Below are 15,743 nucleotides of genomic sequence, written 5' to 3'. Positions count from 1 at the left end.
ACTGCTTGCAGGTTATCAAATGGCCCAAATAATTACTCAGTGATTTAGATTTAGAATGGTATTTTCAAAGGAACTAAAGGATAACTAAATGGAAACTTGCTAAATCGTCTGCACTTCAAGAACCACTCCTCAGTCCCATCCTTTTATTCCAGTAAAACTCCACTGCAAGCCAAAGAAAACCAAGTTTTATCTGAGTCAAGAGTTACAGATGTTGATGATTAGGTTCCGTTCATCACTAAGATCTTTAAAATAGCTTTTATTTATAAATGTTTTCCATCTTCATTTTGCTTTTCCAGTTCTCCACAAGCAGCCAAGAGAAGTGTGCCTTTGTTTGCTGGAACTTGGAAGGATTGCAGCAAGGTAGGTGAAAATATTTAAAGAATGAAGAAATATTTACATTCTTGACAGCACTGGCTATTGAGAGACTGGCTGAATCAGCACATCTCAAGCGAACTTTTATGCTCATTAGGTTCAAGGAGAATGCTTGTCTTGATGTCACTCAAGAATATCTTGTGGGCAGTTGTTAACAAATACAATGAAATCTCTGTACCATCACCTCAATGAAGGTATTTGTTGGCTATCCTCGCATTAGGAGGGGAAAGAGTTGAGAATTTTTTTCTAAAGCTTTGAGCTGTTTTTAACAGTCAGATCTCTCTATAAACAACTGAGATTTCATTAACTTTACTGATAATAAATTGATCTTCACAGGACCTAAATCTGATCTGAGCAACACTGACTCCTATTTATTTAAATAAACTTAGCTCTGACTTTCACCAACAGAAGCAATACGAGAATTGAGTTAACAGTCTGTGTTCTGTCTCTCTCAGATGATTCTAGCCAGGCTGGACCTTCAATTCATTGTAGCATTATCTTTGATGTCAAGACAACAGTGACTTTTACTAGACAATCAAAATGACAGTAATTAGAATGTGATTTTTCCCTTTTTGCAGATGCAGATTTAACCAGCATAGCACATAAGATTTGCTACAAATGTGTGAACAGCAGTGCTGCATCCCAGTCTTGCATGTAAATTGCAGTCGCATTCATCCATATGTATCAAATTGGAGTGCCTTGCTATTCAGATAGTTTCATTAATTTCAGAAGACTTCCTTGTGGTTACAGTCAATGCAAAGGAGACCCCTGTTTATTCATAGCTTAAGAACTAGTATTTTCATGTTATAATTGCATTATAGGTATTCCTATTTTGTGAATGCAACTCACTTGGGAAGGTGCTTAACTAGAAATTTGTCTCTTGGTCAAGTTTCAGAAAAGCCCTCGCTGTCAGTGGAATCTTGCATAGGAATAGTGTTGGCCAGAAAAAGAGTTTATTTCCAGTTTGCAGAAATTTTCTTACCTGTAAAACTTGGATTCAGTCCAACATGGTAAAAAAAAAAAAATTAATTTAACTTTCCATGAATAAGAAAGTATTCTGATCTGTAGGTGCTCAATGAAATTGATTTTCAGGAGTCTTAATTTACCTGAGCAAACAAACTGTGGTTTTAAGAACCCCAGCTTGGAGACAGACCTTCTAGCAGCCAAAGACCCAATACCCAGGGCATAGCTGTCAGAAATGTCTGCCTCAGGTCGATTACTTGATAGTATCCGGCTTCCTTGGAGAATGCAGGTCAGTGGTTAGGCAGCGTTGGATTCTGCTAAAGTTGTTTGAGTTAGATTAATCTCATTTTGCAACAAGATTTGATTTCTCAACAAATCTACAAGGGCATTAAGATAGAATCTTATCCTTCATGTTTGTCTTTTGTCCTAAGCTTCCATGTGTCAGATGTTCTCTGTTCCAGGCACGAAAACAAATACTGAACCAATAAATGAATGAAGTTTTCATTTATTATGCATATCTATCCCTTTGCCTTTAAAATACTTTTAATTTATTTATATTACATGTATATTACCATATATCATGAATGTATTTTCTATATTATATTTATGTTACTGTATTTTATTTTTGTTTATAGCTTAGGGGTCAAGTAACATATGTCTGTCTACTTGTTCCTGCTCTAATATCTCTTTGAAAACAAACCAAACCCCATTTATAACCTTGTAAGTTTCCAAGGTGCACAAAAACTGTTGAAGGGGAACATCTGTTTAATATAATTGAAAAGCAAATAAGTGATCCCACTTTTGCCTGAGCTGTGGTAAAATAGAGCTATATGGAAAAAGGAGAATAGATAGTTGCCTCCATAAAGCATAGGAAAGAGCATATTGAACTGACATTGTTGTTGCGCTGCTTTATATAAGAGGGAAGACGGATGAACACTTGCTTTGTAAAGCAAACTGGGTCTGTTGACAATCTTAGGGGTCTGCTTTCCAGAACAGGAACTGCAGAGATCTTTGAAAAGTTGCCCGATTATGTTTTTAAAAGAATGAAAAGAGTAAGAGACACTGAATAACTTCTTTTTTCTTCCTTTTCTGTTTTAGAAGGACAAAGATGTGTTCAAAGTAGCTTATTCATCACGACGAGCCAGCTCTTAGCACACTTTGCCCAGCTAGATTACTGTTAGTCTTAGGGTCTATAACTCCTATAAATCAACCTAGGCCTGCCTTCTTAATGAAAATAGGCTTGGGGTTGAGACACAAGTGAGCAGCAATGGGGATTGTTTGAGGAGGAGATAGAACTGAGCTCTGTTCAGCTAAACTTGAACCCATTCAGCTGATACTCTCTGGATGAGGGGAGATAGATTATAATTTACCTATGCTTTAGCAATGCGTTTAGCATATTCTTTCATAGTGTCCTTTTAGCCAAATTAGAGAGATGGACTGAATGGATGGACTACACAGTGAGTGGAAAACTGGTGTGACCACTTGGCTCAAAGACTGGCAGTTCAAAGCCCAGGTACTAATAAAAGTAGGATTGCCTGATAAACTAACCTGGATTTCAGTTGTTTATGAAAACAAAATTCTGAGGTAATCTGTGAAATTTCAATAGCTAAAATGGGCCATTGTGTGCACCGGCAGATATCCTGTTGGTCGAGTGAGAACGTTTATGAGAGGGAAGTGTCCTACAGGATGAAACTGAGCATTGACAATACACAGGGCTATTGCAGTGGGTTGCACAGGTCTAACATTCTCCCCAAGTATTTTAAAGTGAGAGATTATACAATGGAAACAGCTAAATTATCTTTTCTCTAGAAAGAATGAAGTTCTTGGGTAACTGTTAAACTCTGGGGGGGTTAAACAAAACCCAGAGGTCTTTGGAAATTACTGTTGAGCAATTTCGAGATCTTTCTGCTATTGTATTCAACTTTTCCTTGGTAAAAATGGGAAGTGGTCGAAGAAGTCTATTGGAGATCATGTTAAAGTCCAATGCTGCTTCGTTTGTAGTTACGAGAAGGAAGGCTAGAAAAGAGCAGAAAAGGAAATTCTCAGCATACCTTCCAGAAGAGAATTTGTACCTCTACCCCTCCCAGAAAAGATGTGGGTTTTACCATTTCAGCTTTCCAGCAACTTTGCTTCAGGTTGATACAATATGTGGAAAAAATATGAGTGTATGTTTGTTTGTTCATTGGTTTTATTTTTCAACTCATCACCGGAGGAATTCAGAATACTGGAAGTACAGGGAACTTTAAAAATCTGTCACAATGACAAAAATTGGAGATTATGAAAAGTGGTAGAAGCCAAGAAGCAGCATTGCTTAGAGTGGAAGAGTTTTATTTGATGAGTAAGGCTGCATGCAGGTGTAGGCTTAGAGCCCAGTGGGAATTTAATGATTTACAGCCTGTCGGCATCTGCAGACAGACAGGAAGTAAATGGATTGTATATAAGTGCTTGCTTCAATGTTGGCTGACTTTTCATTAGGCAGACTGCACCAGTTAAAAGCCAATACAAGCACAGATTTGGTTCTTTGTTTTCTTCATGTTAATTTACTAGGCAGCAGTGTGACAAAAGTTATCAGAAACCCACAAAAGATTGTATATGCGCTTATGCCCTTTCTCTGTGCACTTCTAACGTTGTTACGGTATTTAGCTTAGATTTTCATAATATATTTGTTACTGCTCAATATTTTAGCGTCCAGATCTTTACCTAGGTAAGTCAGCATAGTTCTGCGTTTGGGCTATGGACTTTTCTACTACAGAAGAAAATATGTTTTCATTTATGCAAGTAGTTTACTATGAGAAGCCTACCTGGCATGATAACTTTTCCAAGCTGAAGTCCTTCTCTGAAAAAGGAAATCTTTCTATTTTTCTGGGTTTTGTTCAGTGTTGGCAAAGAAAAAAAAACAGAGGGGGATTATTGGTGATTAGGAAAATGGGATGGGCTTTTCGACTTCTGACATCTGTCCAAGCTCTGCTGCTTGCTGTGAGATACTGACTTAATCACTTGCCATAAAGCTTTCAAAAGCAGGCATTGTTTTAAAGAGCCTTGCGCTCCAAGTGCTGTGTTTGAGATGCTGCATGCCAAAGTTGCATGTATTTTGTTTTAGTTGGAGCTACAAGTGTTTTGCCACTGTAAACAGAAGATCTGCTGTCAAAAATCAGTTAGAAAAAGCTTTAGCCACTTCTGAAAAATATTGGCCATGTCTCAATTTGTTTATCTGTAAATTCAGTGCAATAGTTGAGACCAGGATAACCTTTAATCCCTTTTCATCTGGATTTCTTTGAAAAATACCAACACAAAATATAAGTTGTCCTGTAATTTGAAAGGCTGTTGTGTGGTGAAAAAAAGAGGAGAAAAAAAAAAGGCGAATGAACTGAGCTTGAATCTGTCTTACATGGTACAGCATTTTTTGAGGCCTAGTGTTGTTCATAAGTTAGTCATTCACCAACATATGTTATCAGACAGAGAAGTTGAAAAAAACCTGTATTTCCTGTAAATTTGATCAACTGAGACATTACATCTAAACTAAATTTTTGTATTAATTTGGAATGATGGCATAAATGATATATTTTATACATGTTTGCTAATGTATGTAGCATTCTATTATTGCACAATAGTGCAATACAGAAAGTATGAATTCTTTCCACCGCTTTGTTTTAACATATGTAATGCTTTATAAGGACTAGTAACTTGTTTGCATGTTTCCAAAAGGTTTGGGGTGGAGCCTCCTGGATTAATAAAGTTGGAAAAAGAGATTGAACAAGAGGAAACACTTTCAGCCCCGCTTCCATCTCCTTCACCGTCACCAACAAAGTCTCCTGGGAAAAAGAGCACAGGGAAACTGTTGGATGATGCTGTAAGTTGTGGGAGGAAGCTTCTTCCTATCTGACCCATTCTGGTATGCACTTGCAAAGCACACAGAAGCCCGAGTTTAACATCTCGCTGTATTTTAAAGATTAGCAGACTGATAGAGTTGGTTTATTTTTGACCACAGTTATTTATGCCTGAAGTTCGGAAAAAATGTCACACTGTGTAGGAGATCTGCAGTTTAGTCTTGCTTTGTGCTTAGGGCCAAGTTCCCTTCTTATTACTCCGTTTTCTTTTTCTGTTCACTTCTTATTCATCAACTCCCACTTGGTGTTTTGTCTGAGAAGGGACTGAGTCAGTACTAGGAGATTTGGCCCATAATGACTTGTACAGAATGTTAATGAATGCTTCTAAGTTATCTTGGCCTAATTTTTATGCTGCTGTTCTGCATGTTTCTCACGTGGTAAAAAAAAAAAAAAAAAGCATTTTTTTCCTCATTGTTAGAAAGAAAGTATCTTTCTTTGAATTTCATTAAACTCTTTGCACTATACTGTAGTGTTTGTTTCTCTGTTGCAAACCCCAGAGGGGTTCATTTGAAACAGCTGGAATCAGATTAAGAGGACACATTCTGAGACCATGAAGAGGTTAAACTTGAAAAGTACAAATATATTCTATAAAAAGAAGCAGTTACTATAGTAACTGCTGTATTACAAGGTAGATGTGCCACCTGGGAGTTACAAAGCACTTCTTGAAAAATCCATGTGCCACTTTTTTGTTACAAAGAGCAGATGGAATATAATATTCGTTCATTTTATTGAAATTCTTTGTACTATTTGATGCAAATAATTACATTTAACATTTTTTACATTTTGTATTTCTTCCTTAACTTTGCAAAAGCACTCACTTAAGTTTCAACAGAATTGAGAAAAAAACAGTTGTGTATAGAAGGAGGGTGGTGACTGCATATCTTGTAGGAACAGAACAGAGAGTATGAAGGTTGTCTCCAACCACCTCCTTTAATTTAGAAAGCAGTAGGGATAGAAACAGAATGGAATTCATCCAGCTAGATTCCTGACCCGCACTGCCCCAGACACTCACACCATAAAATAGCAGCAGTGCTCATATAGTCCAGACACAAAATAAAATAGGATATAATTCTTCCCTCTGCTTCCTTATTTGATTTCCAAATTCCACTCAATAATACTTCTGTGTCCTTTGGGATAGTAAGGTAATGGAAGCCTCAACAGCAGGATCAGCAGTGAAGGTCTCATTATCCTCTGCTTTGCACCAGTATAAATCTGTTGGCTTTCATTCTCCGCAGGCCAAAGATGGCTCTATTTTGCTTACACAGTTCAAAACAACCTTGAACCCGTTAGGTCTGGCTACTCTGGGTTTTTGCTTGATTAGATGAACCCCGGTAGACACAGCTATTAAGGCATAGTTCATGCTATCCATTGTCAGCTTCGAATTTCAAGAGTGTCTCCAGAGGTGATGAATGCCACAGGATATTATGTCAGAAATCACTGATTATCGGGCAGCATGCAGAGTGCCATTGCCAAATAGTCCTCTAAGCACAATTCCAGTCTTGGTACCACATTGCAAGAGATACAGGAATGCACTTTTTGCATCCTCAGCAACCTGAACTTGGATTTAAGTTGTCAATCACTGACTTCATATAAGTTATTCCTATTGTACACTGACTATCCAGAAATGGAGGCTAATGCTCACCCACGTTGATAAAAATCACTGGAATAATTAATCTTAAAATAATACAGTGATTGTACGTTCAAACTGAGGACAACTCATCTGATACCCGAGAAACACTTTGTGTGTGTAAAATACATGTAGATTTCCTCTGCCAAGTGTTATTTTAAAATGAAATTTTTCACAAAGATATCATGCCCTGATTAAAAAAAAAAAAAAAAAAAAAAAGCTAAGCTAAGGATAGTTATTAAAAAAATATTTCACAAAGTAATAAAGTTACTCAGGTAACAACATTGAACAATTTCAGGAATAATTGGAAAGTCTTTAAATAGGTCAACAGGGCTACTTTCAAAAGCATTTTTGCTCCCTACTCTAATGTAGAAACAATAATTCATTAACTTTTAATTTCCTTCTGGTTTATTTAACATACCATAACTTTATTCTACATGCAGATCTGAAAAGCATTTGTTGTACTTCAGAAGCCTTTCTTGTTCATTTATTCAAGATAACCACAACACCTATGAAAGTGCCATAGCTTTGCCCTGATTTTTTTTTTTTTTTTCTGAAAGAGTTTAAGACTTTAATTTGTTAGCTATTCTAAAAATATCCTTTCCCAGACCTCAGACCTTTTTTACAGGCCTTGGTTTACTAACTGTATTTGAAAAGGTCTTTGGAATATTATTTGAAGTGGACAAAACCTCTAGGAAGTTCTGCTGGCATCTTGTATTGTTTGACACTGACATACTATGTCAGCATTCATCCAAGAAAACTGCAGTGTATGAAAATGCTGCACTTGTTATTGCTGTTCCTATGCAGCAGTGTGATTTGAATGTCAAATAAGAGTTTCTCAACCAGATTTGCTCTTTTGGCATTGTTACTTTCAGATCACTGAAGAGTACAAAATATACTTTTACTAAGCATTAATGCCTTTGGTAGCACATGCAAGGCCAAGTTTTCACAAGAGGCTGAAGTCAAGCTGATGCAGCTGATAAAAAGCAGGAAAGTAGTTTTCATCTGTATTTTCTCAGCCCTTGTTGTTGGCAATGATAGAGTAGAGTACTCTTGAGGCCACTTTCAATTACTGTTGATTGCTCTAATGCCCTTGGTTGGAGATCATCAAAGGGTAGTTAGCAATACTGGGAAGCATCTTGGCATGGATTTGTGATTATGTCACAGTATTCTCTGTACACTTTTTTTAAGATGTTAGTGCACTATTTGAAAGTGTCAAGTGAAGGTATTGGGCAGGGCCTTTCATTGATAAGCAAGATGCTTCTGTATTTATTATATTTGTTTAGAAGGGAAAATACATCGTTATGACATCTTCATTTTGCCCGTCAGTTATATTTGCACTTTGACAGTTGCGCTGATTCACCATAAAATACTGAGAACACATCTACCAAAGTCTGATGCTGAACTCAAATTAACAAACGGTTTCACTTCAGTTAAACAGTGCAAATTTTATGCTGAACTGTGTGACACTTGTCTCTGTTGTTACCTCATCACAGCTGTAAAATCGTTCTTGATATTGGAAGCACCATAGTCTGGGACTACAGAAATATTAAGAAAATTAAGAAAAACTAAGAAAATATCATCAATGAAGATTAGGTTAGGGATATCGTGTTATGGCAAATGTCGCCTTGAATGTTTTGTTACACATGCCATTTTAAACAGTTTCTATTAATAACTTCCGTGTTTTTCAGGTTAAACACATTTCTGAAGATCCTCCTTGTAAATGCCCTAGTAAGTTCTGTGTTGAGCGTCTTTCACAAGGAAGGTACAGAGTTGGAGAGAAGATCCTCTTTATTAGGGTAAAGATTTCATTTTTTTATTTTGTAGAGAATTGTTAGTATCTGCTACCTTCCACTTTGCAAGTGATATCACTGATTAACAGGAGAAAATATTTTCTTATTAACCAGCACTGACTCATTTTTTGTGACATTGTCAGGGAATAAATAAACTACAGTGGGTTAACTGACCCAAGGAATTGTTAGTGTGTGGTAGATCCTTCTAAATTTGGGTCGTTGAATTTTCTCTGTCTTTGATCAATGGTAACTAAGTCTTCACAAATGGAGACGCTGACTTCCTCTCAGTTTGGTTTGAAAGAACATCCACTGCATTAAAGCAGCCTCTCTCCCACTTTGTTTTGACTGATACTATTTGACGGGTCAGGAAACAGATGAAAGACCTCATGGTTGTTGAATTGCCAAGTCATGACTAAGACATATTGCTTAAGTAGGGTGAGTAAAGCATTAATGTACATAGTACTTCATTTGATTAACAGATATTTCCAAACCCGGTGTTCTATTTCAGACTTTGTATGTAGTATATTAACTCCCATAGCACAAAGTTAATTGTTAATATAAATATTTGCTAGCATTAGTATCTGGCTGAATTTAGCACCAATATACTATCCAAACTTAATTTTGATCCTCTTAATCTTCTCTATATATGCTTATGGAAATAATAATGAAAATATACTAATCGTGTTATTCTGTAGTAGTAGGTTAAGAATCTGATTCACACTATGCTTCTTTCCATTTTCCATTTTCCTCTCCACATGTATTATCCTTGAGTAATGACTTGACAAAATGATAGCTCTTGCTGTCAAATAACTGTTAGCCATATTTTGCTAAAGGCACACAACAGTGACCCGATGGAAGTGAGGATTTAGCACTTGCGAGAGCAAAAGAAGTCAGAGGGACTTTTTCCCATCTGTAGAAATCAAGTTCCTAGTTCAACAAAACACCAGAGTGCTTGTTCTGTCATAAACTTATGCTTAACTTAAAATGAAGTCAAATTTAGATAAGGATTTAGGTTTTCTCATGTGTATAAAGTTGAGAACATGTTTAAGTACTGTGCTGAATAGGGATTGAGAACTCCCAATTAACTCAGTAATAGTTCAGAAGGAAGAAGAAATACAGGATTTGTCACAGATAGTTTGAGGATTAATAGCTTTTTCTGTTTTGTAGCCAGTGAGACTTTTTTTTTTTTTTAATTCTGCAGTATTTTTAGGTACTAGTTTTGTTACTAGCTTCAAACAGCTTTGAAGAAGGTAATGATAAATAACCAAAGATTCCAGTAATCTGGCAGAGTTTAACACTTAGGTTTTCTTCCTTTTGATTTTAATTTCAAATAACAATATCAAAGTATTTTTAATCTTCTAGTTTTGAGAAACTTAAGGTTTTCTGCCAGAATGGTGAGTGTCAAATTCCCTTTTGCTGGCTTCTTTATTGTGCAATCTAGTCCAAGTCAGATTTCATTCCAACTTTGCAAACAAAACACCCTTTTCATATCACGCTACCGCATTCCAAGTTGAATTGTGCCAAAAAATAACAGTAATATAGATTAGACATTAAACTGCAGTATTAGAGATCATTCCTACAAAACTGGTATCAATGGAAACTTGCCATGAACTTCAGTGGGAGCAAGTCCATATTCCTAGACTTTAAAAGTCAGTTGTCTTTCGGTTTTGGTTGGTTTGAACCTCATTTTGGAACATTCACTGGATCGCAGTAAGTTTTTACTCTTCATTCTATGTTCTACATTCTTCGTGTGTACATAAGTAGATTTATTAGCCTTCCTTTGGAATCCTTTGGACACTTGTGAGAAAACACATTTGAGATGTGTAGCTGACTTAGAATTTTGTTGGTATTTGGCACCCTATTTGATGCTGCTGAGGTAGTTCCTCCTACGTTCTTTACACAGCATGACACAGCCAGATATATGCCATTTGTTTATAACCCAGTGTGTTCCAGTCAAGATCAAAAGTTTCGTTGTTTTAAGTTGGCTGTTACTGTCTCTGTTAGCTTTCTCTAGGAACGTATATAGGACTTAAAACCTATATAGTTTCAGTGATGCTGCAAGCATGCCAAGTGATAAAACATTGCAAGAGCTAAGTTTAAAGTGGAGTTAACACCTATTAATTGAGGGTTAAATTTTTTTTTCCCCAGAAATTATTTAATAATTTATATCCATAACAAATTTGTTTTATTCTGGTTCTACGAGTTCTGTTTAAAAAAGAAGAAATAGCGTCCAAGTCCCTCTTGTTGTTAATTTATATCTGGATATGAAACAAGTGGAAAAAAGAACAGCAAAGAAAAAAAAAAACCTGGCAGAACATAGAATTCATGCAAAAATCACACAAAAAATTACATGTGTCAATCTAAAATAATTTTAAGGAAAAAAACCCCTTTGGAATATGTGGCAAAATGCAGCAGGAGCAGTCCTTCAAAATTTCTCTTGTGTCGTAGTAACTTCTTAAGGTTATGGTCCCATTAAAATTACTTGAATAAAGATATTTTTATTTTTTTTAATATGGAAAAATGTTTAAATTTGGGATGAAAATAAACCATGGAAATCCATAAAGCAATGGAAATAATGAAAATCCACGAAAACATTAAGACGCATAATTCTGATGATAAAAATGCATGTCACAAAAGTAGTTCTTTATGCATGAAGTAGTTCCATAATGCCTAAACTGAACATGATTACCATAATGCTGTGGTGGGTTAGATGCTAAAAATTTATTTTCAATAAAAATTTACCTGCTCATGGCTTCTTTTTCCTTCCTGCCATATAGGAATGAAAGAGTCTAAATTCCACTTACACAAAAATGATGAAGACATGTTTTACAATAATGGATTATATTAATAACTTGAAGTAAATGAAGTGACTAGCTTATTTAAAACTGAAACATTGGTTTAGAATTAGTGGGACCTCTATAAGTGTGCTATATAGAATCAATTATTTTCCTATTCACTCTTAGATCCTACCATTATGTCATGAGTGCTTTAGGGAACAAGCCTTAATCTTTCAAAATAGAACTGAATTAATCAGCCTACTTTTAAAAATAAAGAATAACAAGTCATGAAAACCTACCTTGCACAAATGCATGTTTTATAACTTGGAAAAAAGAGTCACAGAGCTTGAAGTGCATGCTGCTTGCAGAAGGCAGTAAAGGAGTTATTTAGATTAATAGAGGTTTTTATAGTAAGAAATGACAGTCAGGCCTTAAAAAAAAGTAATTTTTTATAACAATTTCAGGGGCAAATATTCTTATTTCAAGTTATCTTGAAATCTGTTTTCTTCTTTACTCTGCCATTAATCTGTTGAGTGACGTTAGGCAGACCCCTGCCTTCCGCCATTGTAAGTTACAGCTTGTTTGTTCTTACAGTTGCACTTTCTCTCCCGCGTCTCCCTTTTTTTCTTCTTTTTTTTTTTTTTTTTTTCCCCCTTTCTTCCTTGAGCCATTCTTACTTAGGCCTAGCAGCCTTCCTGGAGCCAGAAGCACGTGGACATCTCTGTTTGCTTTGTACTTGGTGATGCTGTGTTTGTGCTGAACACAAGAGCAGCTATGGTTCCACTACCTGGTTCTGTGAAGACTTGACATCTCTAGTTAAATGCTTGACAGACTTTCACTGAGGGTTAGCCAAACACATAAAGTACTAGAAATTATTATTTTTTTTCCCCTCTTGATTTAATTTCCTATATTTTTTTCCTTGACATGCTTCTTTTGTGTGGCCATTCAAGTTAATTTAGTGTCTAGAACTTGTGTGTGTTGGGGATAGCTTGGAATGCATATTGTGAGCAAAATTGCTTTGAAAGGATTCATTGTAAACTTCTTTACAAAAAAGCTGTATAAGTCAAATTCTTAGCTGCTAATTTAATGGAATAGTGATGGAGTTACTCCTTTTCACTTTCACACAAATAGCGTTCTCGTTAGTCTTGGTTGAAAATGTTTTGACAGAATGTATCTCTGATGCAATATTCTGATTCAGCGGAACCGACAGGCTACGCAATAGCTCAGCAGTTTTTCTCACTAGCTTAGACCTGTTTGCCTTAGTGACTTCCTTCTGTGGACGATTAAATATTGTGTCGTCTTTAATTCCCAGTATCTTCCTCTATGCAATATTGCACAAGGAGAACTCCACTTGGATGTTTGCAGATCTTTAGGAAATCATATTTGCTTTTTTCTACGATGTAATGCATCTATCTTCAAGAAGTGTCACATTCTAGTTCTTGAAATGACTAATACACCTGCAGTAATTTCCTGCCAAGGTATTTACAGTTTAGGCTCCTAGAGGTGAAGTTAGAACAATATTAGGTTCCCTGTGTTCGGTGGAAAGAGAAATCTCCCTTGGGAGGTAGCTCAGAACGGGAGGCCAGGGAAGGGTATTCTGAAGCTATATATGTAATATCTTTAAAAACACTACCCAAAAATTCAGCCGACTTCCTCAGCGATGTGATTCAGGTTTAGGAAGCCTTGGTGTGCTCTTAATGCAGCCAGTGCCTGCAAGAGCTGAAGACTGCAAAGTGAGACCTCCCTGGGAGCCACAGTTTCCTCTGTGGCAGGAACGTGCCAGGGTGAAATCACCCCGCACCCCAGTATCAGCAGTGTTTGCTGTGTGGTTACTAATTATAGAAAAAATTTCTCAGTACTTTAAAGGTAAATAAAGGTGAGTAACAAAGCCAGATAAATCTCATTATTTCAGGCTTTTTTTTTTCCCCCTAGGAAGCTGAGAATACAAAAATAGACCAAATTATATAAGTACCCTCCTGATCCCCCCCCCCCCCTTTTTTTTTTCTGCTTCTCTCACTCCTTTCATATGAAAGATACTGGATCAGCATCTTCATATCTAAAAGCACAGATAGTGCACCATTACTCTACAAACAAGAATTTGCAAATTGAAAAAGCCTTTATAGTTTATTGTTGAGAACCACAGGTTGGGTCCCATAAGTTTATATTGAAAATGTTATAAGGGAAAAGTATTTCCTTTTTGTTCAGGTTTGGTTTTTTTTTTGTGATTCTGTTTAATAGATTAATCATTTTGTAAGAATCCATTTAACACTTACTAGACATTAATACATTTTACATTAACAATGAGACAGCAGTTGATGCTCGCAGTTTGGAACTAGTAACCTTGGTGCATTAGAACTGGAGATGCAGCTATTTGTGGTGTTGCTCTTTAAGAAGGATGGCACTGAGCTTTACATTTTCTTATTTAAACCTTTTCCTTGATGAGGTGAAAATGTCTTGTATGACAGTAATGTGCATATATTTAACCCAGTCAAGGTAAGCACATCTATCTTTTACAGCATGATGCTGCAATATTTTATGGGGGGGAATTAATATTCTTCACTGTAGCTTTAAATAATTAGTATAGAATGCTAATTAAAAAGAAAAAAACCCACCTGATTCTTTGTTGTGATATAATGTGTGTACAGTATACTTTTACACTGTAAGCACAACTCATGCTACCCTCTAGAGAAATGACAATAAATGAGGTTTATGTGGTGGCATCAGTAAACCAAAGTTTCTGCACTGTTCATCGGAGATTCTCATTGAACATTTAGGATTCAGGCATAGAAGAATATTGAATATCTGTTGCAGTATTCTTTAGCTTTAGGGTAGTGTTCTTAAAGAACTCATAGCTTACATGGGAATTTCCAACTGGCCTTTATATCTTGACTCAGGAATGATGGTTCTACGTAGAACTGAACTGGCCATGATTTAACAGAAGTGGTATGTGGGCTTTTTAAATATTTAATACCATGTGGTTTGGCCTTTCCATTCCTGAAATAACAGGAAAAAGTTAAAGCATGTTTTAAAAAGTGTTTTCTTTGTCATTCTCTTATCAGCGTGAAAGCAATGGTTTTTCCTCCTGTTGCATCCAGTTACACTTTGTATGCATTCCCGTTGTTCAGTAAAAACTGTTTATATCTACTGTATTTTATTTTGAAGCTCCATCGCACCTCTGTGGCAACATGCAAGAGGCATGTAAAGTACTTTTTACCATAAATAAAGGCAGCAGGTTTTTATCCCATGTGTTTACTGGAGTTTGTTCTCTGTGCTGCCTTCTGATTCTGACCAGTAGAAAAGTAGTAAATGCTCTATTTCCAAATCCTCTTTATCATGTTGAAATACAGAACATTGTATTTTAATGAGAGAATTCATGATTTGCATACCAATGAATTTATCAACCAGTCTGTTCCACTAGGATGTCTTTTTTTCTAGCAGAAGTTGTGAGGTGCCCACTCTTCCTAAAAAGACAGGGGGGAGTTGAGTTTTTATTTTTGTGTTTTGTTCTCTTAAAAAATGAATCTTGTTTATTTTACAATCTGAGGGCTGCATTCATCTTGCCTAGGTTTGATGCCGACAGGGTTCTTTAAGTAGAGAGGAGAAAGCAATTCCTCTCTATTTCTATTATATTGATTAACTGGATTGTTAATCACCTTAAAGAACTACATGGCATTTTATATTACTTATCTTTTAGATTAAAAATTGAAAAAGTAAACTGTCAATTTGAGATAGTCTTTGTTCTAAATTATGGGGAACTTTTTTTTTTACATTGATTTCTTAAGATTTTATCTTGAGACGTTATGTTCCAACTTTAAAAGAAAAAACAAAACAAAACTTCAGCTGCATCTGTGTGAGTCAATAGGAATTGATTTCTCTTTCAAAAAACAGAAAAGTATTTATCAAGAATAAACTTTTATGGTAGGGAATGGATAAAACAGTGACACATTTATCCATAACAGTTATGTCCTTGAATGATTTATTAATCTGTCTAGGAGGCAAAGACTATGAAATAGTCATGATAAATTCAGTGTATGTATCTTATATATGCAATAGCATAGACATAAGACTTTTAGGCTATATTGAACAATGCTTTTAAGTGCAGATTTTTAGATTTTATGTAGCTACAATGTAATAAAATCTTGCTTTGAGATGTAATTTGCTGTTAATAATTTTGCACAGTATTAATAATTATTTTTACTTCATATTTTAAATTTCATTTGCTAATTTAAATTCATCATTCAAAAAACTGGTTGGCAGATGTTCTTTCTTACAGTAAGAGAAAATGAAGGGAAGAGGTTTTAAGGTTACGTGCACTCAAATTTGA

General features: G+C 35.7%; 1 protein-coding gene across 5 annotated transcripts in view; it reads left to right on the top strand.

Annotated features, from left to right (window-relative positions):
• Positions 1–15,743, top strand: part of GAS2 (growth arrest specific 2) — a 167,558-nt gene that overhangs the window by 48,633 nt on the left and 103,182 nt on the right. For all 5 annotated transcript variants that reach the window (XM_075047114.1, XM_075047110.1, XM_075047113.1 and 2 more), the window contains exons 5-7: positions 297–360; positions 5,041–5,185; positions 8,541–8,648. In XM_075047114.1, the coding sequence (XP_074903215.1) occupies positions 297–360; positions 5,041–5,185; positions 8,541–8,648 (317 nt within the window). The remainder of the gene's footprint in view (positions 1–296; positions 361–5,040; positions 5,186–8,540; positions 8,649–15,743) is intronic.

Source organism: Buteo buteo, chromosome 16 (genome assembly GCF_964188355.1).
Source record: "Buteo buteo chromosome 16, bButBut1.hap1.1, whole genome shotgun sequence".
In the NCBI taxonomy this organism is placed as follows: domain Eukaryota; kingdom Metazoa; phylum Chordata; class Aves; order Accipitriformes; family Accipitridae; genus Buteo; species Buteo buteo.
This window is presented reverse-complemented; position numbering and strand designations above follow the sequence as displayed.